Source organism: Notamacropus eugenii, chromosome 5 (genome assembly GCF_028372415.1).
Source record: "Notamacropus eugenii isolate mMacEug1 chromosome 5, mMacEug1.pri_v2, whole genome shotgun sequence".
Taxonomy (NCBI): Eukaryota; Metazoa; Chordata; class Mammalia; order Diprotodontia; family Macropodidae; genus Notamacropus; species Notamacropus eugenii.
In genome coordinates this window covers 354,934,422-354,960,278 of record NC_092876.1, presented here as the reverse complement: position 1 = coordinate 354,960,278, position 25,857 = coordinate 354,934,422, and the positions used below count along the sequence as shown (strand labels likewise).

The window sequence follows — 25,857 nt, the reverse complement described above, 5'->3', positions numbered from 1 at the left end:
GGTATTTCTGCCCAGAGGTATCAAGACAAGGAAAGATAATTATAAATGTCATTGTTGGTGTCATTTGTCTTTCTTTCTTGAAGAGGGTTATGACATCAGGAAGATAAGGTCATGATTTGCAAGTGAATTGGATTTAAGTGAGGCATAGCTATGCAAAGTCACCAGCCTCACTTTCTCCTCCATGATTCAGTTGCAAGACATAGGTAAGGACAACTGGAGATGATGCCAGATGCAGTTGCAGACCTTGACATTTTTTTTTAATATATATAATTTATTTATTTTTCAGTTCTCAACATTCACTTTCACAAGAATCTGAACTCAAAATTTTCTCCCCATCTCTCCCCACTCCCCAACTCCAGCATGCACCCCATCCACCTCTTCCCACAGTCTGTCCTCCCTTCTATTACCCACCTGTGGGGAAACTGAGGAAGATTCTCCCTAGCCCCTTGCATGGCTGTCATGTGACCTAACATAAGGAATGTAACTTAAAGTTGATACACTTAACTGGGAGTGACAAGGGAAGCAGCAAAATTAATGAAGCATGCAGCCAGGGCTGTTAAGGTAAGCTCAGTTCTCACATGAACAGCCTCAGGTCAGGTAAAGGTGAGGGCTCTTGAAACTGCCGAGCTCTCACGAGGCCCCCCAGAGAACAGCTGGGAATTGAGGAGTGAGACATGAGTTATCTCGTTTTCCACCTCTTCTCAGTGGAAACTTGCTGGGGAGAGCATCCCACCCTTGAGATTGATCCGTGGTCTGAGCACACCTTTTGTTAATTGTCGAAGGAACTGAGAGCATGCAGGCCATGAGTGAACTATGCAGCTGGGAGAGCTTATATGGGGACAGGAAAGCCTGAGGGGGTTGGTTGTACTTCCTTGCTCCTCGGAAGGGAGAAGGGGGCTCCCGCTGGGAGCACTAGCCCTGCATGCTGACATGTAGCTTGTATCCAGAATAAAGCCTATACCCCTGTTTGACTCTGGAGGTCTCTTCTTTCATTTGTTTATTCGGCTGATCACCTAAGATCTGTAGAGCAGTAAGAGGACCCAGGCAGCCCACGGCAATTAGGCTGGAACACAGGGCAAAGGGACCCTTATCTTAAGAATCATAAAATTCCTTAAGGGAGGAGGTGTCTGTGTTCAAGGACCTGGTTAGTCCTTGGGCACATATATCAAAGTCAACAGCTGGAACTTTTAGTCGGAGTTCCTTCTTTGTTCTCTTTTCCCTGAAGTTACATGTATAAAGGGACTGAGTGAGAGAGGAATCTTTGGAGGTATTTTGCAGCAGAAGTGGGAATGCCCGCTTCTGCTCTCCCAGCCAAGACCTTTGTTGACTTCTCTCCCCTTTCAGCCTCCTCAGTTGTGCCAAAGTGTTGGAACTCAGACTTGCCTGGTGACTAATAATTTTTCTTTTTCTATTCTGTCTTAACTATTATCTATTGTTTATATGTATACATTTGCTAACTTAACACTATTTGTAGCAATAAAACTTAATTACCTATTAAGCTTGTTTTAGTGCCTGTCGTTGTATCTTAAGATCTGAACTTAAAGTGAAAGTATGGGGCAGTATATGTAATCCCTTTCCATTATACCACCCTTCTTCATCCCCCTTCCCCTCCATTTTCCTGTAGGGGAAAATAGATTTCTATACTCTATTGCCTGTATATCTTAATTTCCAGTTGCATGCTGAAACAATTTTTAGCACTCATTCCTAAAGTTTGAGTTCCATATTCTCTCCCTCCCTCACCACCCACCCTTATTGAGAAAACAAGCAACACACATGTGTCACAACGCAAAAAAAAAAAAAATAATAGTTATGTTGTAAAAAAAATAACCACATTTCCCTCTGTCCTATCTTGTGCTTCATTTATTCTATTCTCTCCCTTGACTTGTCCTTCCACAATAGTGTTTGCTTCTGATTATCCCTTTCCCCAATTTGCTGTCCCTTCTATTATCTTTCCTCTCCTATCCCCTTCTCCCTTACCTTCCTGCAGGATAAAATAGATTTATATATCCAATGGAATGTGTTATTCTCTCCTTAAGTCAAATCCCATGAGAGTAAGGCTCAATTATTTCCTTTCCTCTCCTCCCTCTTCCCCTCCATTGTAAAAACTCTTTCTTCCCTCTTTTATGTGAGATGATTTGCTACATTGTACCTCTCCTTTTCTCTTACTCCCAGCACATTCCATTCAATAGTAAATGTTATTGTTTTAGGTATTCTCCTTTAATATTCAACTCACCCTGTACCCTCTATGTATATATGTATGTATATGTATATATGTACACATATATACATACATGTATATAGACATACACCCATGTACATATACATACCTACACATATATAATATACACATACATGCATACTCATACACACCTACATATTTATATTCCCTCTAACCACCCTAATCAGGCAGCCTCCCTTAGATGTAGCCCTCTGCTGGATGGGGACTTTCCAGATACCTTCTTTCTTGAATCCATGGCAAGTTCCACTCCTTGAAGGTGCTCATTTCCTCAGGTGATCCTCTTTCTGCATTCAGCTATCCTTAGTGTGTTTCTGCTCCTAATTCTTCCCCTACTTCAGCTACTACCACCATTCAGCTCCAGCCTACAAGGGGACCTCCAGATCTTCTGAACTCACAAAGTCTTCAGGACATGTCTATCTTGGAATACTTGGGGCAGCTAGGTGGTACAGTAGATAGAGCACAAGTGCAGGAGGACCTGAGTTCAAATCTCACCTCAGACACTTGACACTCACTAGCTGTGTGACCTTGGGCAAGCCACTTAATTCCAATTGCCTCATCCTGTATCATCTCCAGTCATCCTGATGAATGTCTGGTCACTGGATTCAGATGGCTCTGGAGGAGAAGTGAGGCTGGTAATCTGCACAGCCCTCCCTCACTCAAAACAAAGTCAAGTGCAAGTCATGTCATTATTTCTCTGATGGCATGGTCTTCTTCAGGAATGAAGGATGAACACACACAACTACGCTAATACTGAAAAAAAGGTCTCATGAGCTACAAATAACATCTTTCCATGTAAGAATGTAAACAGTTCATCTTTAATTAGATCCTTAAGGCTGCTTTTTCCTGTTTACCTTTTCATTTTTCTCTTGATTCTTATATTTGAAAGTCTAATTTTCTATTCAGCTCTGGTATTTTCAACAAGAATGCTTGGAAGTCCTCTATTTCATTGAAATTCCATTTTTTCCCTGAAGTATTATGCTCAGTTTTGCTGGGTAGGTGATTCTTGATTTTAATCCTGTCTCCTTTAACATCTGGAATATCATATTCCAAACCCTTCAATCCCTTAATGTAGAAGCTGCTAAATCCTGTGTTATCCTGATTGTATTTCCACAATAATTGAATTGCTTCTTTCTGACTGCTTGTAGCATTTTCTCAGTGACCTGGATGGAAACTCTGGAATTTGCCTACAATATTCCTAGGAATTTTCCTTTTGAGATCTCTTTTAGGAGGTGATCAGTGAATTATTTCTATTTTCCCTCTGGGTCTAGAATATCAGAGCAGTTTTCCTTGATAATTTCATGAAAGATGATGTCTAGGTTCTTCTTTTTATCATGGTTTTAAAGTAGACCAATAATTTTTAAATTATCTCTCCTGGAACTATTTTCCAGGTCAGTTGTTTTTCCGATGAGATATTTCACATTGTCTTCTATTTTTTCTTTCTTTTGGTTTTGTTTTATAATTTCTTAGTTTTTCAGAAAGTCATTAGCTTCCATCTGATCCATTCTAATTTTTAAAGAATTACTTTCTTCAATGAACTTTTGAACCTCGTTTTCCATTTGGTCAGTTCTGCTTTTTAAAGCATTATTCTCCTCATTGGTTTTTTTGAACCTCTTTTGCCATTTGGGTTAGTCTATTTTTAAAGGTGCTATTTTCTTCACCACTTTTTGGGGTCTCGTTTAGCAAGCTGTTGACTCACTTTTCATGATTTTCTTGCATCACTCTCATTTCTCTTCCCAATTTTTCCTTTCTTACTTGATTTTTGAGCTCTTCCATGACCTGAGACTATTGCATATTTTTTGGGAGGTTTTGGATATAAAAGCCTTGACTTTGACATCTTCCTTGATGGTATGTTTTGTTTTCCCTCATCTAAAAAGATGGAAGAAAATACTTGTTCGCCAAGAAAGTAACCTTCTATAGTTTTATTTTTTTTTTCCTTTTGGGGGCATTTTCCCAGCCAGTTACTTGATTTTTTAGTCCTTTGTCAAGTGTGTCTAGAGACCTGTAAATTCTCAGTTCCTCCAAGGTGTCACAATCAAGGGAGAGGAATAAACTAGCCTGTGCTCTAGTCTGAGAGCAACTACAAGCACTCTTTTCTGCCCTGGAATTTCAAGTAGGGTTCCCTCTCCACAGCTACTTCTAGGTCCACCATGCCAGTGCTCCTCCTCACCACAGGACCATCATTCAGGACTGAGACTCAGATCAGCTGCTTGATTTCCCCCAGGGTCTTTAGGCTGAGGGCTCCAAAAGTGGACATTGTTGTCGCAGTGACTGCCACTGCCCTGGGGCCTCACTCCCCTCTCACTCAGGTGAAAAGGCTTTCTTACTGACCTTTGAAGCTGTCTTTGGCATTTGTGGGTTAAAAAAATCTGGGAACCACAGCTGCTACCTGTGATTCTGTGCCCTAAAATCTGCTACAGTCCTGTCCCTGCTATGTGGCTCAAGCTGGGCTGTGCTCTGCTCCAAGCCAGGTGAGATAGACCTTTCTTGTCAACTTTCCAGGCTGTCTTTGGCTGGAAATATGTTTCACTCTGTCAATTTGTGGCCTCTTCTGCTCTAGAATTTGTTTAGAGTCATTTTTTACAGGTATTTTATGGGTCATAGGGGGAGAGCTTGAGTAGGTCTGTCCTTCTACTCTGCCCTCTTGGTTTTGCCCCCCTTGACATTTTTAAGCTAAGATTTTTCCCACACCTCAGTTTGTCTGAGGTAACACCCATTCAGCGACTTAAGGCTAGGTAAAAAATGAGACAAAAGATGGTCTAGTTTGCCTACTCAAAGAAAAAAAATCAAACTGGAAGGGGAAGATTCTCAAGGTCTCTGGCCAGAACAGAAACAATTGTTATTTACACTCACTCTGAGCCATCAGAACCCAAACAATGGTCAAATGAAACTTGAACTGGGACCTATTATTGGCCAGTCACTGAGAGTCAGAATGATTTGGGTTCAAGGCTTGGCCAAGTCATTCCATTTGAATGCCAATGGATTTTATCAAAGCCTGGTTTTCCAGAGTTATATTTCAAGAAATCATAAATGAAACTACATGGGATAAAAAAGTTAATTGTCTCAGCTTAAAAAATATGTAGAATAAATAAATAGGGAAGAGAAAAAATATAACTCTCCAACTCCAAGATATGAGTTATTAAAAGTTAGTCATTGTACAGATTGGTTAGACAGAGCAAAAGCAGAATGTTACATGCATAAATGCACAACAAACACTGATTAACACTACTAAAGGATTGCACTTCAGATAATCAAGGAAGAAGCCAGTTAATCATCACCAACTGATGAATTCTGGACAGGCTGGAAATGTTACTGTCAATTCTACTCTTTCCCCCCAAATCCTGTTAGCTAATAGGATTAAAGAGTGGTGAGGATACAGGTCATCATGTGGTATCTTCAACGTCAATTTTTACTTTCATTTTCACAGTGTACACTCTTCATATAATTTACATAGAGTTCCTCTTCCTTCTGTTTAGATAAAAACACAATCATGAAAAACAAGAAATTATATCTAGTGTTGAAAGCCTCTCTTTCCAATGAGTGAGAGGAAGGACTACTTCCCCCACCTTTCCCTCTACCCTTTAAAGTCCTATGACCTTGAGAAATGGGCTTGGGGTTTTGGTACGGTCTTTTGTATTTCTCCTTTTCTGGGCTAGGATATGGAGATCTAGGATCCAAGTCATGACAACCTTGGAAATAGGATTCGAAGTTAGATGCTATCGGCCCCACTAGAAAGCACTGAGAAACCAAAGATCCTAGTACTCAAACCCAAGGAGGGTTTTGCATTTGGAATTAGGTGAGACAATGCTACATAGGAACTAAATTAGGTTCATAGGAACATTAGCCTAACCCCCTGCCCTCCCTAGAGACTGAGGTAGTATAGGGAGGGAATTATGCCTCCCATGTGTGTGAGGGATGGTTGTATATTTGTTTTTATTATACCATTGAAGTAAATATTCTACTTTAAGAACTAATCAGACTTATATTAAGTGGTTAAATAATATCTTGCTTTTATATAGCATTTACTTATTATCTTCATTTAACAGTTGAGGAAATTAAGGCAAATAATTTTAACGACTTGCCCCATGTCATACAGCTGTTAAGTAAGACTGGATTTAAATTCAGATCTTTCTGATCCCAGGTCCAGTACTGTATCCATTGTTTCACCTAGTTGAAAAGATAAATTGAACTGGGGAGAAAGGAACCCTCTAAAATTGAGGGAATGCTATCTGCTGAAACCAATAACAAAGACTAGTATCCCTGAATCTCTTTAAGGAAGTACTGGAGAACTCTGTAGAAGAGACTGGCCTTCAGGCAGTGCCAGCCAGGGCAACAATTTGTACAAACACTTAATCACAGTCCCAAGTAACAAAACCTAGCAGGCACACTCTGATTTTGACTATCGTCATCCCTCTCTGTTTCTTACCATATTAATATTTGGAGTAGACCTTGGCTTTTGGGACTTACAGATCCTGCCAAAAAAGAAAAACACCAAAATGTGAATGAAAGAGGGGAGAATACAAAACCCCTTTCTCCATTAGTACTACTAATGTAAAGTACTACACATATTGGGCAGTACTTTAAGGTACTACTCAGTAATGATAATGGTGCTTATGTGGTGCTTCAAGGTCTGTAAAACACTTTGCTTATGCTGTCTCATTTAATCCTTATAACATCCCTGGGAGGTAGGTGCTATTGTTATACCCACTTTGTAGATGAGAAAACTGAGGCAGACAGAGGTTAAGTGACTTGCCCAGGCCCCCACAACTAGTAAGTACCTGAATCAGGATTTGAACTCAGATGATCCTGACTCCAAATTGAACTCTATCTAGTGAACCATCTTCTACTCTAACAGGAATTTAATACATTCAGAGAAAGTAGAGCATACACCTTGGAAAGAAAAAATTAGCCCTCAGGAAGCCAACTTTTCTTCAGAGTTAATTTCATCACGTGTTTCTATCCTTGAAGGTATATTCTACTCAATAAAAATGATATTTGATGACTTCTTTGAAAATACTTATTCTTTTTCCTTTATTCTCTAGTATCTTTTTGTGATATTTCCTACAAGTATATTAGTGTCAGGCTAGAAAAAAATCTTTATGTCATGGTCCAGTGGTATGGAACTCTGTTATTAATGAGATCATCTTTAAGAGAAGATCCTTCTGATCACTATTGTCCTGAAATTCTTTTTGGTAAGGTCCAGGACCAGTTCATATGACATTAAATTCTTCATTTTGTTAGGATATATTATTGTAAAGGGCAGCTAGGTGGAATAGTGGAGAAAGTACAGGGCTTTGAGTCAGGAAATTCTGAGTTCAAATCTGGCCTCAGACTCTTACTAACTGTGTGACCCTGAGTGAGTTACTTAACCTCTATTTGCTTCAGTTCCTCATCTGGAAAATGGGGACAACACTGGAGAACAAAGCACAAACCAGTCCAGCAACTTTACCAGGAACACCCAAGTCCGTGGGATCATACAGAAAAAACTGAATGACTGAACAACAAAAATTATTGTAAAACTCCAAGTGTCCTTTTTATAACTAAAGGAAATAAGAATTTTTTTGGAATTGGAATCTCAAAATTAGGGGATAATTGAGAAACTCAGCTATTTATATTCCAGTTGATTCATAGTTCACAACGAACAGGAACAATATGGTCAGTCTGGAAAAGCAGGCAGGTGGGTTTCTCTGGTTGATCTACGTCACCAGGGCTAAACTCCTCTACATGACTGACTTGACAATTATTAGTTTTTCAGAGTAATAGATCATTTAGGGGCCCACAATTCATACTAAACAACCAACCTGTAGCAAATAGACTTCCCAATCAGGATGAGTCCCATGACGGTTATTAAACTCAAAACAACACAGAGGCCGATGTTGAGTGACAATGACGTGGAATGGTTGGGACCTTGAAACGAACACAACAATGTTTTTAAGGATGTCTCCTGATGCACTTATAAGTCTAGTATAAAGAATGTTTCTTATTTTTAGACTAATGTCATTCATATAAGAACTCTAAGAAGCATATCAGGAGATCAGAGGATGAAAACACCTACCTTCCAGGGGTGTTGTAAGAATCAAATGAGATAATATTTGTAAAGTGCTTCACATAGTTTCTGGCCTATAGTGAGTGCTGTTATTATTATTATTTATAATTTTTAGGCTCTTATGGTAAATTTTTTCCTAAAACACAATTACAAATATTTCCATGAAGAAAAAAATGTGAAAATAAGACAGAAAATGTATAACATTTAACCAGTGCCCCATGAGGGTTGGTGGTGGGGTGGAGGAGTCAATACATACTCTTAAAACAGACTGGGGTGGAGAGAGGGAAAAGAATCATTTCAGAAATAGCCAAAATGTATTAGAGTTTCCTATATATGTTTTAAGATAATCATGGAATGAGAAGTTTTTGAATTCTCTGTTCTGCCTGAGGCTTTTCCTTATTATCTTCTCTCTGTGATAAACTGTTGAGGATCAAAGCAATAACTATAAAAGAGAACTACTTACAACTGGGTAGAAGTTCTATGGACAGGCTCTTGTTCCCAGTCAAATGGGAAATGAAGCAGGTCACCTTAGTTTCATTGAGTCCATTCCAGTGACATATACTTTTCACAGTCACTGTCCTGTTGCCATGAGTTTCATTCACACTGAAGCAATATCCCTCTGGGACCCAAGATATCTGGGCAGCTGGCTTCCCAACAGATGCTTCACACACAGCAGTCCCATTGCCATCTGTAAACAAGGCTATCTCAGGAGGCACTGCAGAAGATGAGATGGAATATATTTTTTTTCTTAGAATGAGAGGTAGGTATATAAAGAACGGAGTCAAATGTACAAGAATACAAGTCATTCCCGAATTGATAAATGGTCAAAAGATATGAACAGGCAGTTTTCAGAGGAAGAAATTAAAGATATCTATAGCCATATGAAAAAATGCTCTAAATCACTAATGATTAGAGAGATGCAAATCAAAACAACTCTGAGATGCCACATCACACCTATCAAATTGACTAACATGACAAAACAGTTAGATGATAGATGTTGGAAAAGATGTGGGAGAGCTGGAATACTAACTCATTGTTAGTGGAGCTGTGAGCTGATCCAACCATTCTGGAGAGCAATTTGGAATTATGCCCAAAGGGCTACAAAAATATGCATATCCTTTGACCCAGCAATATCACTTCTAGGACTGTATCCCCAAGAGATCATAAAATTGTGAAAGGGTCCCACATGTATAAAAATATTTATAGCAGCCCTCTTTGTGGTGGCCAAAAACTAGAAATCAAGGGGATGCTCATCAGTTGGAATATGGCTGAACAAGCTGTGGTATATGGATATAATGAAATACTATTGCGCTATAAGAAATGATGAACAGGAAGACCTCAGAGAGATCTGGAAAGACTTATATGATCTGATGCTGAGGGAAAGGAGCAGAACCAGGAGAATTTTGTGCACAGCAACGACCACAGTATGTGAGAGTTTTTTCTGGTAGACTTGGAACTTCATTGCAATGCAAGGACTTAAAAAAATTCCCAATGATCTTTTAAGGCAAAATGCCCTCCATACCCAGAGAAAGAACTTTGGAATTCAATTGCAGAATGTAGCAGATGATTTTCTTTTGTATTACATTTTGGTTTGTTATATGATTTCTCCCATTCATTTTAATTCTTTTACACAACATGACTACAGTGAAAATGTGTTTAATAGGAATGCATGTATAGGACCTATCTAAAATTGTATGTTGTCTCGGGGAGGGAGGAAAAAAATAATCTAAGTTATATGGTAGTGATTGTAGAATACTTAAAACCAATAAAATTAATATAAAATAAAGAATGAGAGGTGGTAGAGTTGAAATGACTACTTGTCTTTTTGTCCTGGATCTATTCATCAGTAACAGACTAACAGAAACTGCTTCTTACCTAATACATTGAGCTGATGGACATATTGGAAATTCCCTTCAGGTGTTGCAATAACACATGTGTAATACCCATCATCTTCAATAGTCACATGGTGTATCTGAAGGGTGAAATTCCAATCAGGTCTAGATTCCCAGGTTATCCTCTCATTAGAGCAGTTTGTTTCCTTCGTTTCATTCTTATCTGATCTGTAGGCCATGACACAGGTAATTTTGTCTCTGTGTAATATTTCCCATACTGCCATTAAAAGGTTCTTCACTGAGTAAGTATAGCAGGAGAAAACAATCTTGGTATCTACCTGTACAGACACTGAAGAGCCAAGTAAACATAAAAATGAAATCATTTTTAAAATATTCATGCACCAATTTTATCCAATTTCCTTATTTTAAGGTAATTTCTAATCATTATCACTCATAATTTCCAATATTTCCCATTTGTAACAAAAAGCATTAACATTCTGAGGTAGATAAATATGGGACTAAATCCCAGAATTAGCTGTTCCACCTCAGTGTACTTTGGCATAGAAAGAACCAGTTTCAAAGCCAGGAAAATGTGGGTTCAAGTTTTTCCCAAGGCACATACTGTCTGTGTAATCCTGGTCACTTCACCTCTCAGTGCTCTGGGCATCTCTCTTAGATTGTAGGTTGCAAAGAAGATGGCACCTTGCTTTGGGTAAAGGGAGGTCCCTCACTTGGAATGTACTGATGAAATTACAGACCCAGTCTCTGTTCCCTATCCCTAATTTGGTGATAAAAGAAAATCGTGTATAAGGTATGCATCATACTAAAATCATTCGACCCAGCTTCAGAAATCAGCTTAACTATCTAGTCTAGTGCCTCTAGCGTGAGGAAGTGACGTTGGTTTCTGTCCAAGAGGCAGGGCATACGTTATCTAAATCAGGACCCTTGTTTGGGTCCTTGGAGGGTGTTTTTAGGCTTCCTTATCTCCTCACTTAAAAAGAAAATGATGTATCTTTAATTTCTACAAGAGTATTTCCATTGAAAAATCTGTCTAACTATAGCATCCTTCTCTTTAGACTCTCATGAGGTGTTTAACCTGGGAGGTCTGTGAATTTTTTTTTTCCATTTTGATGACTGATCAGAATAAATAGTTCCCTTTGTAATTCTATGTATTTTATTTGACACACTTCTTAAAATATTTTTAAGACATACATAGTTCTCCCTGGACTGCCAAAAAGGTTAATAACCCCTCCAAAAAGGTGAAAAATCCCAGCATTAGAGTAAGAAGGATGTGAGGAGAAGCTGACCCTACATGATCTAATCGTCTTAATGGGCCAATAACTCTTGCCCTCCCCTCAACATCTAAATGCACCTGACTCACAAGGAACCACTGCTGTTGTGAACTTCACCCTTTCTTGTGAAGCAATACATGGGGAATGGATCCCATGTAAGACAAAACATCATACAAAGTGATGTTTTGATATTTGCATCTGTTACACACATGACACTCCATTCTGGAAGGCCTTAAACAACCTGTCTCACTTATTGAGTTCAGCCAAGTTTTTGTTCCAATACCCTTATGCTTTCATCTTCCAGTGTTAGCTGCTATATCAGGAAATACCTTACCATTTGTGGCAACATTAAAGTTAAGGGAGTGCAGATGTGCCTGCTCCTGGGCCAGAGCTGAACTGCTAGGTCCATGGGCTGAAGATTCAGCAGTGTATCCTAGAGGTAAAGAAGGCATAGAGGGAAAAAGTGATATATCAATGCACCTGGAGACACCTGCTTCCACCAGGGAACATAAAAAATGTGTTTCTCTTAAGAAAGTCACTAACCAAGGAGCCAAGATGGCAGAGTAGAAAGACACACATACGCTAGCTCCAAACCCACAGCCCATAAAACATCTGTAAAGAAGAACTCCCAACAAATTCTGCAGCATCAGAAGCCACAGAACGACAGAGCGCATGAGATTTCTGTTCCAGAGAGACCTGAAAACCTGAGGCAAAAGGTCCATTGCGCATGAGACCTGGAGCAGAGCCCAGCCCTCCTTGGCCGCAAGGCACCAAAAGGAGCAGATCTGAGCAGACTTCAGGGACAGAATCTCCAGCTGCTGTGCAGGTCCCTCCACCCACAGGTGAGAGGGCCTCTTTGGCTGGTCGAGAGGGGAGTGGGGTGTCCCCATAACTCAGGCCCCCTCTGGAGGCAGCAGCAGCGGGGGGGGGAGGGGGCAGACAGGAGCTCCCCAAGCAGGCAGGAGCCTGGATCCATTGTTGAAGGTCTCCACATAAACCCCCTGAGGGAACTGAGCCCCATGAGGCAGCCCTGCCCCCACCTGAGCACCTGAACTTAATCTCACACTGAATAGCAGCCTCGCCCCTGCCCAAAGCCCTGAGGCTGGGAAGCAGCATTTGAATCTCAGACCCCAAGCTCTGGCTGGGCAGATATGGAGGCCTGGTGGGTGTGGAAAGGAAACTCAGAAGTCAAGTAACTGGCTGAGAAAATGCCCAGAAAAGGGAAGAAAAATAAGACCATAGAAGGTTACTTTCTTGGTGAACAGATAATTCCTCCCTTCCTTTCTGATGAGGAAGAACAATGCTTACCATCAGGGAAAGACATAGAAGTCAAGGCTTCTGAATCCCACACATCCAAAATAAATATTCAGTGCACTCAGGCCATGGAAGAGCTCAAAAAGGATTTTGAAAATCAAGTAAGAGAGGTAGAGGAAAAACTGGGAAGAGAAATGAAAGAGATGAAAGAAAAGCATGAAAAGCAGGTCAACACCTTGCTAAAGGAGACCTAAAAAAATGCTGAAGAAAATAACACCTTGAAAAATAGGGTAACTCAACTCGATTGGCAAAAGAGGTTCAAAAAGCCAATGAGGAGAAGAATGCTTTCAAAAGCAGAATTAACCAAATAGAAAAGAAGGTTCAAAAGCTCACTGAAGAAAATAGTTCTTTCAAAATTAGAATAGAACAGATGGAGGCTAATGACTTTAGGAGAAGCAAAGAAATCACAAAACAAAACCAAAAGAATGAAAAAATGGAAGACAATGTGAAATATCTCATTGGAAAAACAACTGACCTGGAAAATAGATCCAGGAGAGACAATTTAAAAATTATGGGACTACCTGAAAGTCATGATCAAAAAAAGAGCCTAGATATGATCTTCTATGGAATTATCAAGGAAAACTGCCCTGATATTCTAGAAACAGAGGGCAAAATAAATATTGAAAGAATCCACCAATCACTGCCTGAAAGAGATCCAAAAAGAGAAACTCCTAGGAACATTGTGGCCAAATTACAGAGTTCTCAGGTCAAGGAGAAAATATTGCAAGCAGTTAGAAAGAAACAATTCAAGTATTGTGGAAATGCAATCAGGATAACACAAGATCTAGCAGTTTCTACATTAAGGGATCGAAGGGCATGGAATAGGATATTCCAGAAGTCAAAGGAACTAGGACTAAAACCAAGAATCACCTACCCAGCAAAACTGAATATAATACTTCAGGGGAAAAAATGGTCTTTCAATGAATTTGGGACTTTCAAGAATTCTTGATGAAAAGACCAGAGCTGAAAAGAAAATTTGACTTTCAAACACAAGAATGAAGAGAAGCATGAGAAGGTAAACAGCAAAGAGAAGTCATAAGGGACTTGCTAAAATTGAACTGTTTACATTCCTACATGGAAAGAAAATATTTGTAACTTGAAACTTTTCAGTACCTGGGTAGTGGGTGGGATTAAACACACACACACACACACACACACAGCACAGAGTGAATTGAATAGGATGGGATCACATCTTTAAAAAATGAAATTAAGCAGTGAGAGAGAAATATATTGGGAGGAGAAAGGGAGAAATAGAATGGGGCAAATTATCTCTCATAAAAGAAGCAAGCAAAAGACTTTTTAGTGGAGGGAAAAAGAGGGGAGGGGAGAGAAAAACATGAAGTTTACTCTCATCACATTCCACTAAAGAAAGGAATAAAATGCACACTCATTTTGGTATGAAAACCTGTCTTACAATTCAGGAAAGTGGGGGAGAAGGGGATAAGCAGGATGGGGGGGGAGGATGGAAGGGAGGGCAATGGGAGGAGGGAGCAATTTGAAGTCAACACTCTTGGGGAGGGACAGGATCAAAAGAGAGAATAGAAGCAATGGGGGTCAGGATAGGATGGAGGGAAATATAGTTAGTCTTACACAATATGACTATTATGGAAGTCATTTGCAAAACTACACAGATATGGCCTATATTGAATTGCTTGCCTTCCAAAGGGAATGGGTAGGGAGAGAGGGATGAAGAGAAATTGGAACTCAGGGTTTTAGGAACAACTGTAGAGTACCGTTCTTGCTACTAGGAAATAAGAAATACAGGTAAAGGGGTATAGAAAGTTATCTGGCCCTACGGGACAAAAGAAAAGATGGAGACAAGGGCAGAGAGGGATGATAGAAGAGAGAGCAGATTGGTGATAGGGGCAATTAGAATGCTTGGTGTTTTGGGGTGGAGGGAGGGGACAAAAGGGGAGAAAATGTGGAACCCAAAATTTTGTGAAAATGAATGTTAAAAGTTAAATAAATTAACTAAAAAAAAAAAAAGAAAGTCGCTAACCCTGAATATCACTTCCACCTGCAGGAAATACTAATACAAGCTAAAAACATCAAAACCCAAAAAGGAAATTTTCATTGGAGAAAGAGAAATAGACAAGGGAATTAGTGATCAGACTTGGTAATCATAGCTTCCAGTTTCTGTCCTTGGCTTTAAACCAAAATTATCTTTCATCACATAGTTCAGTTTAGAAACTAAACATTCTCATGAAAATAATATGGGTTTCAATAACTGGATTTACTCCATTAAATTCATAGTGTGATGGGATGCATGCAACCTAGTTTAGCTATATGAGCTTGAGCAATCATTTAACCTGATTGTACCTCAGATTCCTTAACTATAAAACTTGGAGAGGGATTAGATATTCTCTTAGATCTCTTCCAGCTCCAAATCCTAGACCTCCTAGGTTGTTTCTTGAAAGAGCTAAAGATGTTTAGCTTAGAGAAGAGAAAACTTAGAAGGAGGCACGATAGCTGTCTTCAAGTATTTGAAAGGCTTTCATATGAAAGAAAATTTATGTTTCTAGTACACTCCAGAGGGAAGAACAAGGGAAAATGGGTGAAAGGAACAAAAATTCAAATATAGGTTGTTGAAACTAGACCCCTTCCTCTAAAGCAGGTGTTCTTAACCTGTAATTTAATTTATTTTCACTATTCTAACTGATATTTCCTTCAATTATTTATAAATATTCTTGTGAGAAGGGGCCCAGAGTCTCCACCAGACTGTCAAAGGGGTGTTTGATACATACACACACACACACACACACACACACACACACACACACACACACACACACACCCCTTCAGAATTCCTGCCCTAGATGGAAAAGGAGGAGGACACTACACAGAATCAGTTAGAATGATCGATGACTACTTGAGTGTAAACCCTGACAAAAAAGGAACTTTGCCATCCTGATGTTTATCCTTACCTATCCTATCCATGGGTAGTGCATTCAGAAGTACTTGTGGTATTCTTCTCTAATTCAATTCCATTAACATTTATTAAGCATCTTCTGTGTACCAAGCATTGTGCTACAAGCCTCTGAAAACTTTTATCAAAAGGACTGATTTGTAGAAAAATATTTTTATTAGCTCTTTTTGTGGTGGAAAAGAATTGGAAATTGAGGGGACACAAGGGACCAGTTGGTGGATAGAGTACTAACCCTGAAGTCAGGAGGACCTGAGTTCAAATTTAGCCTGAGATACTTGCTGTGTGACCCCAGACAAGTCATTTAACCCTGAAGTAGCAGGAGGAGAAAGAAGAGAAGAAGGAAGAGCAGGAGGAGGAGGAGGAGGAGGAGGAGGAGGAGGAGGAGGAGGAGGAGGAGGAGGAGGAGGAGGAGAAGGAGAAGGAGAAGGAGAAGAAGAAGAAGAAGAAGAAGAAGAAGAAGAAGAAGAAGGAGGAGGAGGAGGAGGAGGAGGAGGAGGAGGAGAAGAGAAAGAAGGAGAAGGAGAAGAAGGAAAAGAAATTGAGGGGATATCCATCAGTTGGGGAAGGGCTAAACAAATTGTGGTACATGATTGTGATGGAATATTATTGTGCTTTAAGAAACTATGACCAGGATGATTTCAGGAAAACCTGAAAAAATTTAAATGAACTGATGCAAAATGAAGAAAACAGAACCAGGTACACAGTAACAGTAATACTGGATGATGAACAACTGTGAATGACTTAGCTCTTCTCAGCAATGCAATGATCTAAGACATTTCTAAAGGACTCATGATGAAAAATGCTATCCACTTCCAGAGAAAGAACTGATGGACGCTGAATGCAGACCAAATCATACTATTTTTTACTTTCATTCTTTATGTTGTTTTTGTTTGAGTTTTCTTCCACAAAAAGACCACTATGGAAGTGTTTTACATGATTGCACATGTATGACCTATATCAGACTGCTTACCATCTTAGGGAAGGTTAAGGGGAGGGAGGGAAAGAAGAGGGAGAGAATTTGGAACTAAAAATTTTAAGAAATAGATGTTAAAAAATGTTTTTACATGTAATTGTTGGGGAGGATAAAATAGCATTTTTTAAAAAAAACTATTATCGACTTCAGCAAAAAACTACACAATACTTTAATAGTTGAGGGCCAGGCTCTATTGTTAATGGTAAGGACTGACAATTTCTTGTGTCATGCTTGGGTGTGAAGCCTCATTTCCTGTAATCTGACCAACACTGAGACCCACAGGTAGATGAAAGGTCCCCTTGTATTCTTTTTGTACAAGTTAATATCCACTGGTGGCTTGGATGCTATTAATAAGCCTTATTAGCTTAGAGTCAGTCAAGTATCTCTAGCATACATTAAGTATCTACTAGGTGCTAGGCATTGTGCTAACCACTTGGAAAGTCCTCCTCCCCAAAATAAAAAGTCTTTGATCTCAAGGAGCTCACAGTATATTGAGAGAGAAACCATAGGAGGGTACAAACAACATATATGTGTGTGTGTGTGTGTATATATATATATATAATATATATATATACATATACATATACATACATATATACTGCATAAATTGGGAATAATCACAGAGGGAGGGTACTAAGGGAAGATACAGCTGGGCTTCTATTCCTTGAGATTGCAAACTATATGAATACAAGCTAGAAGGAAAAGGTACTTTTGTAGGACTTTCTCAGTCTGGGTTGTTGGAGAACCTAGAGAAAATGTCACCCACCAGCTGGATCACTTTTGATTGTTGATCAAACAATTTGAGGGGCCAAATGGAAAAAAGAAATCTTTATTAGCATGCTAAGGAAGATTTTTTCAGGCTGGTAGCAGCCTCAGCTTCCAAGGGTACAACTTAGACAATTTTTCCAGGTCTACTTAGATTTCATAGCCAATCAGCAGCATTCTGTCCCACTTGAATGGCCATATAGTCTGTCCATATAGGAAAGCTGGCCTGGAATGTTTCATGCTGAATATTGAGTGCAACATTTGTGGGTTGAAAATAACTCAAGGGTGTTGGGGGTGGGTTGGGGTGGGGAGGTCAGGGAGAGGGAAGGAAGAGGTAAAGAGTCGTTGTATATTTAGCCTCAGCAGGATGGAGGTAGCTGAATCATGTTATTCAATCTATAGCACAATGAGAGGTAGTTTAGAATAGTTGCAATCTGATAAAAACTTTTTCTACATACTACCTACAGTAACCATTCAAACAGAACACAAAAACAGATATCAATTAGAGGTAGGAGGTTCTCTCACTGAAGTCTTCAAGCAAAGGCTATACGAGAACTTATTGAATATATTTTATTTAGAGCAAAGGTGTCCAACTCACCCATTGCTTCAGCAAGGCAGTAACCACATTAAAATGAAATTGAGAAATATTTAACAAAATAAATGAAAATACTATAGAATATAGACAACATTAACTGTGATTTTTCTAAGTCGACTTAGACTGGCAGTAGTTTCTAGCATCTCCCCTTTCTATTTGAATTTGATATCATTATTCTATAGAGTAATCTTGTTCAAGAATGGGTTGTGCTAGATGCCATTTGAGGACCCTACCAATTGTGATTCCATAACTACTAGCTTCAAAACAGAAGTTCTTCACCTTTTTTGAATTCAATGACCCTCTTGATAGTCTAGTAAAGCCTATGGACTCCTAAGAATAATTATTATAAGTTCATAAAATAGATAGGATCACAAAAGAAAACAATTCTGTTTGTAACCAGGGGCTCTGAGTCTATTTGCATAAGATTCTGTTCTGAGGTTGGTCTTCTGGCTTCTTGATTTGAGAGAAAAGATTTTCTTTAGGGAAAGACTCTAAAGGGAGAGAAAGACTCTGGGAAAAAGATAACATGTAGAGGAGCCAAAACCTCAATCATGTCCCTATCCTGAGCTTACTACACCAGAGGCTGTGGGGAATTTCCTCTTAGGCGAGATCTAGGAGTCTCTTGTTTGAACTAAGATAACTCACTCCCAGAAAGTTCATTCACTTTGTGTATACTCATCTGTATACCTTCTCTGTTTTCTGTTTACTATCACCTTGGATAAATGGGTTTATTTTCTATTATCTGTGGTATTTGTGTTACTGGCATTTGGTAGGAAAGAAGTCAAGTCTTGGGACAATCCTTCCCCAGTAAACGATAGTGATCAGGAGCATAGCTTGAAACTTAAAATCATTTCTCTGAGTTAATAAAACAACATGTGATGGGCCAGAGAGATATAATTCTAGCCCAATACCCCCTTTCTCTGAGGAAAGCAGATTGCCAGCCTCCAGCACCACTCTTGTTTCCCCTCATGGTAAGAATCAAAGTCTCCCTTGAAGAAGGATATGTACAGGAAACTCTAAAATTCATGCTTCCCTGTGAGCCACTTCTAGGCAGACCCATATGACCATATGTAATCTATTTAAACTTCTTAAATTTAAAAAAATCTTAAACATCTTACATTTTGAAATGTAGTTATAAAATTTTTTTAGGTTTATAGATCCCAAATTAAGAACCCCTAGGAACCTTGCTCTAAGGCAAAATGTAAGTGTGCTGTGACACACAATCCAGAAACATTTGTGATTTACTATGTCATGAAACACCAACCTTTGTCATGTAAGACAAAGAAAGAAAGGTGGATCAAAAGAATTGTTTCATTCTTTGTATTTTGATCCTCAGCCTCTTATAAATGACTTTGAATGAAAAAAAGTAGTTATTGGAAATAAAGGAGAGTTTTCCTATGGAGGTCAAGTTATTCATCCTCTAGATGGAAACACCAATCCATTTTCTGAAACAGGTGAGAAAATAGAGATCACAGATAAAGGGGTCTAGCCAAGGCAGGGATAGGAGTGGGAAACAACTTCTACGGGAACCTCAGAAAGGCACTTGGAACTTGACAAGTCCTCCTTCCTCCTCCACCAGAGTTCTCCTATTATGCTGGACTGATATACATGATGGAAGGGACAGAGTAAGCCTACAGTCAAATACTGAAGATTCCAGCTACTGAATAGAGCCAACTGCTGGTCACAGCATACCCTCCCCATAACATATTATACTGAAGGTTATCTGGAGAACTTTGGCACATTTTTTGAGGGAGTGTTATTTGCTGATCTTCTCAAATGCCATCTGGGTGGGGACAAAGCCAGATATTGAAGAATCCAGGGTTGTGCTTGTTGGTAACACAAGCCAGAGTTTACAAAAAGATCCTGTGTCAGATCCAGTGCCCAAGTGAAAGAATGATTAAAGGTAAAATGGTGAGGTAGATGTGATATAAATGCACCCTGACTACTCATTCTTTTCCCTAAGGCCACCTACAATAAGTCAAACATCATTTAGGATAGATAAAAGATAAAAAATGTCCCTGAAAGATCAATCAAGCCACAGATCCATTTTATGGGAAAAGAAACTGAGAAATAGAAAATGAGTCACCCAATCTGTCAGTAGTATAGAGTTAGAATTCATACTCCAAATTTCCTCAGTCCTTCCAGAGCAACCCTACTGTTTATGTTTAAAAAACAAAAACACTACACACACACACACACACACACACACACACACACACATACACACCTGAGACAACTCTATATGTGTGAAAGATCAGGTGCAAAGGCTAGTAAAAATGATTCAAAAGCATTTTAAAATGCAATATAACCTTGATAATTCAAAACAATTAGAAGGCCATTTTGATATTAAACAACTTGAATTATTGAATACTGTTTGAAGAATTAAATTTTACTTAGCCTAATTAAATTTTACAAGTTAGTGCCTAACAACAAAGCATAAACGAAATATGCTACCAAATAGATGCCTGTTTAAGTAGTAAGATAGAAATGATATAAAACTAGTCTGTGTTCTATGTTACTAAATAGGTTTTTTAATAGTAATTGGGACTTCTAAAGCATTTTAAAACATTAATCCATTTCAACAATAATATTGGTTAATATGGCTGAGATTTAATTTCATCAATTAGTCTTAGGCCTGTTAAATAGAAAACAAGGTCACTTGTAAAGACATTGCACACTTTAATCTGCTAATCAACCTTTATATGTTTCCCTACAATAATACAAAGGTATTTCCTCTCTGAATTATCAAAAAACTCTTCATTAATGCATGAGAACTTTCTGTTCCCTTAATTATATTTAGGCTTTGATTACATGAATAATATGAAGCGGGTAATTGAAACATGTGGATATAACATGAGCCAAAAAAGTACTTTCTCCAGAAGCATATTGATAATGAAAGTTAAAGTGATCTTTCTAGATTGTTATTCCTATGTCTAGACAAATTCTTGACTTCCCTCTCAATGTGTTTAGTTATCTCCTGAGACTCAGATCAGCAGTTTCAAATAATAAAATATCTCCTTATTTGTCATATTGGTTGAAATTGACGAGGACAGAAAATAGCCAAACTGACTTAAGTACTGGCTTTAAAATCATAATGAGGGGAAGGTAAATGCTGACTTTATTCATCTTTATGATATAAAGAAAGAAAACAGTCACATTATTGACATCTGCCACTGACACTGAACTGTGAAATAATAAGAACAGAATAAACAGGAAAAGTAAAACAGATTTAGGGTCAGAAATAGAAGGATAAGATCACACTGAACAATGCAAACCCAAAACCCACAGAACATTCCAACTTGCTCTTTTCTTATTGCCCAATGGTAATTGCTTTTTTTTTAAGTCAGACTTACCAAATAATAGAAGAAGAACGATGATCCACAGCCCCAAAGTAGAAGTCATCTTCCCAAGAGATCTCACTTTCATATTTTTTCTCTTCCTTCTTCCCTTACTGTCTTTTTCACTTTAACCCTAACCCTAACCCTAACTGAGACCAAGCTGTACCTAATTGTAGATACCGTCTTTCCTGTTCTGCTCCATCTTCCCTAGCTTGGATCATACCAAGCCATCATTATTGATGAATTCTTTTGTTCGTCTTCTCTCTTCTTGTGTTTTTTGCTTATAGGCAACCTCAGATGAAACATATCCTGTGTGTAATTTGTCTGGGGTGTTGGTTGACAGAGTAGATTTCCTGGGTAGTATGTTCTATCTATTCACTCACTTTCCATTTCAGACATGAAAAATATAAAATATTTAACCCAGAATCACATTAAAGCAATATTATGTACCTGCTTTCAGCATAGACTTTTGAGTTATTTTAGCCACAAAGAAAGTTTCAGAATTTTCAAAACTTTTTTATATTCTAAGTAGGTAAGACTGGTCTGTTCATGTGACTTTTTTATGTGAACAGTTTTCTTTCCATTGATTTTATGATTATCAACCAATAACACTGATTTGTTCAATTCAATAAACATAATATTAAAGGCCTGCTCTATGTGAAGCACCATGTTAAGCAATAGTTAGTCCCTGCTGTCAAAGTGATTATATTCTTCTATACTCTCAAAGCTAATTAGTAATACTCATGATCAATAATTGAGACAATCTTGGTGCTGCAAGTGGTACAACAATTAATAAAACAGAATTTCTAGCCAGAAAACAACTGAGGCCTAACACAGAGAAAGCTGTGATGTAACCATAGTTAGTAAATCTTTTCCCCCTTAACAGCAAAACAGGGGAAAGAACAAGGAAGAGAGATCCTACCATGAGTTGACTGAACTACAGATTCTGTTACAATTTGCTGGGTTTCATTCATGATTCACTGGAGCTCAAAAATATTTGTAACAATTTCACCTGACCTACTAATGTAAGAACAACAGATTTGATTAATAAGAGGACAGACGCTTCCATGAGGGGCAATGAGAATATCCAACACCAGCACTAACTTCTATTTGGAGGGAGAAGAAAGCAGTGGAGGTGTCAGAGATATCCTGAGTTGTTTCTTGAACGAGTTTCTCAATTTCTGCAGAAATATTTCTGATTGACATAATTCATTGGGACATCCTAATGCTTGGGAATAAAGTGAAAAGAACTCCTTCACTTAGAGTAGAATCCTTTGTAGAATTCAGAGCTTCTCTTGTGATGGTGCCATCAAGCTCCCAAATTTTTATTAGCTCCTCTTCCTATTAGATCTACGGAGAGGTTTCTGAATTAGGCTGGGATTGGTGGGGCTACATAAGCAATTCCACATGTCTCACAGCATCCTGGTTGAAGAGAGGAGGAAGCTGATCCAGTTCATATATGAAATTGATCTGTGGTCACTAGTACCCATGGTAACTCTTTGATGTCTTTGGGAAGCATAGTAAGGGTTAAAAAAGAAAAGATCCTGTTTGTGATACTAGTAGTCCTAGTAGTATTATAAAGGCAGGTTCTAGCACAGAGAAGATACACAGCTAGGTGGCCCAGTGGGTAGATCCCCAGGCCAAGAGTCAGAAAGTCTCCTCTTCCTAAATTCAAATCTGGCCTCAGACTCTTACTAGCTGTGTGACCCTGGACAAGTCACTTAACCCTATTTGCCTCAGTTTCCTCATCTGTAAAATGAACTGGAGAAAGAAATGGCATTTTGCCATTTGGGTTAGTCTATTTTTAAGGTATTATTTTCTTCAGCACATTTTTTTGTCCCCTTTACCAAGCTGTTGACTCATTTTTTATGATTTTCTTGCATCACTCTCATTTATCTTCCCAATTTTTTCCCTATTTTTCTTACTTGATTTTCAGAATCCTTTTTGAACTTCTTCCATGACCTGCATTCAATTCATATTTTTCTTGGAGGTTTTGGATGTAGGAGCTTTGACTATGTTGTCTTCTTCTGGTTGTATGCTTGTAACTTCTTTGTCACCAAAATAAGATTGTATAGACTGATTTTTTTCCCACTCTTTGCTCATTTTCCTAGACAATTATTTGACTATTTAGTTCTTTGTGAAGATAGAACTCTGCTTCCAGTGTGAAGGGTGTACTGCCCCAAGCTTCAGGGATTTTGTGCAGCTGTTTTCGGAGATATTTCTAAAGGATCTGTAAGCTTCCACTTCTTCCAAGGTGATATGCTCAAAGGAGAGGTATTTACTCCTCTCCCAGTCTATGATCTAGTTTATGAGTGACTGCAAGTACTCTTTTCTGCCTTGGAACTGTGAGGAGCATTTCCTTTCCATCACCACCACTAGCTCTGCCTTGCCAGCACTCCTCCTCACCCCAGGACTGCAACCTAGATCCAGGCCCAGGCAAAGCAAGAGAATCTTGCCTCAGCACCACCAAAGAGATCTCTGCAATCCCCCTCTGGACCTAGGGGTCAATGAACTTGATGCCAATTCCTGGGGAAATTATTGAATGGGCCCTCAAAGAGATGGCTGGCCAACATCTAGAAAAAGAAGTGATGATTTCAAAGAGTCAGTCTGGCTTCCTTAAGAGAAAGTCACACCAGACTAATTGAAGAAGTGTGGACTAGACAGTGACACATTTGGATGAAATCAAAAGAGGTTAAAAGGCTGGACTCAAATAGTAGTTGTGAATGGTCCAATGTCAAGAAGGCAAGTGGTTTCCATTGGAATACCTCATTGATATGTACTTGACCCTGTGCTGTTCAACTTTTTTATCAACGAGTTTGATAAAGATATCTTTGACAAGTTCATCAAATTTCCAGATGACAAAAGCTGGAAGGGAGAGCTAAACACTAGAGACAGAGTCAGGATCCAAATGAGATTATGACAGGCTAGAGCACTGGGATGAATCTATTAAAATGAAATAAAATCTTATACTTGGATAAAAATTGATTGATTGATTGATTGATTTACAAAAAATCAACTTTGCAAATGTAAGATCTTTATTGTTGTTCTAAAAAGATCTGAGAGTTTTAGTGGATTGCAGACTCCATTTGAATCAATAACATGAAAGCTAAAAAATAAACAAAGAAAACTAATTCAACCTCTGTCTTCAACAAAAGACATAGCTGCCTGCAATAGAAAGGTGTTAGTCCTACTGTGCTCTGTCCTGGTTCTGATCACATCTGAAGTATTGTGTCCAATTCTACGTGCCACCATTTAAGAGGGACATGACTGAGCTGTGGAGTATTCAGAAGAAGGCAAATTGGATAGTAAAAGGACTTGAGTTCATGTCATATGAGGATTCACTGGAGGATACAGGCATATTTAGCCTGGAGAAGATTTAAAAAGGGATATAAATAGCTAGATTATAATATTAGAATGGTTGTTATGGGGAGAAAGTATTAGATTTGTTTTGTTTTCCCTCAGATATCAATAGATAGAAGTTGCAAGAGACACATTTAGACTCAATATCAAGAAGAATTTTCAAACAATTAGAGTCATCCAAAAGTGGAATGAAATACCTCAAAACATAATAAAAGTGAAATCAATAAGACTTGGAAATGAATTAGATACAGAAAGTAAGGAATAGGGAAGAGTCAAGGATATTTCCAACTGGGCTAAATGGAAAGACATGAAGCCTTCAACAGAAAGAGGGAAGTTTAGAAAACTTCTCATTGGAAATATCTGGAAGAAGTCTGGTAAAATGAGACCAGAGCTCAAGAAAAAGATTAAGTCTAGATTTATAGATTTAGAAGTCTTTGAATAGGAATGATAATTTAATCCATGAATGCTAATTATATTTGAGAGAGGAGGTGAGAAAGAGAGAGAGAATAGAGAGTACCCAGAAAGAGTTCTTGGGGACACAGTTGGGAACAGGACTTGGATAAAGGTCCAGTAATGGAAACTGAGGAAGGAAATCAAGAAAGAGCAGTGTAACAAAAGCCACAGACGGAGAGGATATATAGGAAAATATATTCATCCACAGTATGGAAACTGCAAATAGGTCAGGAATAATGAGGACTAAGGAAAGGTCACCATTTTTAGCAATTAAAACATCATTGGCAATCTTGGAGAGAACAGTTTTAGGCAAGACTTAGGGTTGCAAGACAGATTTCAAGGAGGTAAAAAGTAAATAGGGATTGAGGAAGTGAAACCAATGAGTAGAGATGGCTTCTTCTAGGAGTGAAACACAGTTCCTTCTTAGAGCAAACTTGCTCAGGCAGTATTGATGTGGAAAAACAAAAGTTACATTCAATTACACAGATCACTATGCAATTCTCTGTTTAATTCATGTCAGATGTTTCTTGCTCAGAAGCCCAACTTTATTCTGCTTCATTCTCTTAATTCTATTTCTATCTAATGAAGGACTTCACATAAAATACTTTCCTTTGATCCTGTGATATATATGAGTGTGTGTGTGTGTGTATGTGTGTGTGTATTTCCTATGTGAACTGCAGAACTTCAGGTAGGTGAACAGTCAAATTAATTTCCATTAATCTGTTCA

General features: G+C 38.5%; 1 protein-coding gene across 1 annotated transcript; it reads right to left on the bottom strand.

Annotated features, from left to right (window-relative positions):
- Positions 1-334: 334 nt before the first annotated feature.
- On the bottom strand, positions 335-21,754 carry LOC140506639 (cell surface glycoprotein CD200 receptor 2-like). The gene is made up of 7 exons (XM_072614001.1): positions 21,333-21,754; positions 11,741-11,839; positions 10,158-10,463; positions 8,746-8,997; positions 8,038-8,143; positions 6,663-6,708; positions 335-5,704 (listed from the first exon to the last, which is right to left on the bottom strand). The coding sequence occupies exons 1-7, from the start codon at positions 21,403-21,405 to the stop codon at positions 5,639-5,641; spliced, it is 948 nt and encodes a 315-aa protein (XP_072470102.1). The 5' UTR covers positions 21,406-21,754; the 3' UTR covers positions 335-5,638.
- Between the last annotated feature and the right edge of the window lie 4,103 nt (positions 21,755-25,857).

Excerpts from the sequence above, each read along its gene's own strand:
- LOC140506639 (XM_072614001.1), bottom strand. The coding sequence starts at position 21,405 with ATGAAAGTGAGATCTCTTGGGAAGATGACTTCTACTTTGGGGCTGTGG. Across the intron at positions 10,464-11,740 it reads CTTTAATGTTGCCACAAATG|TGTCTGTACAGGTAGATACC; the intron begins GTAAGGTATTTC and ends TTGGCTCTTCAG. Across the intron at positions 5,705-6,662 it reads CTACTCCAAATATTAATATG|AAGGAAGAGGAACTCTATGT; the intron begins GTAAGAAACAGA and ends TTATCTAAACAG.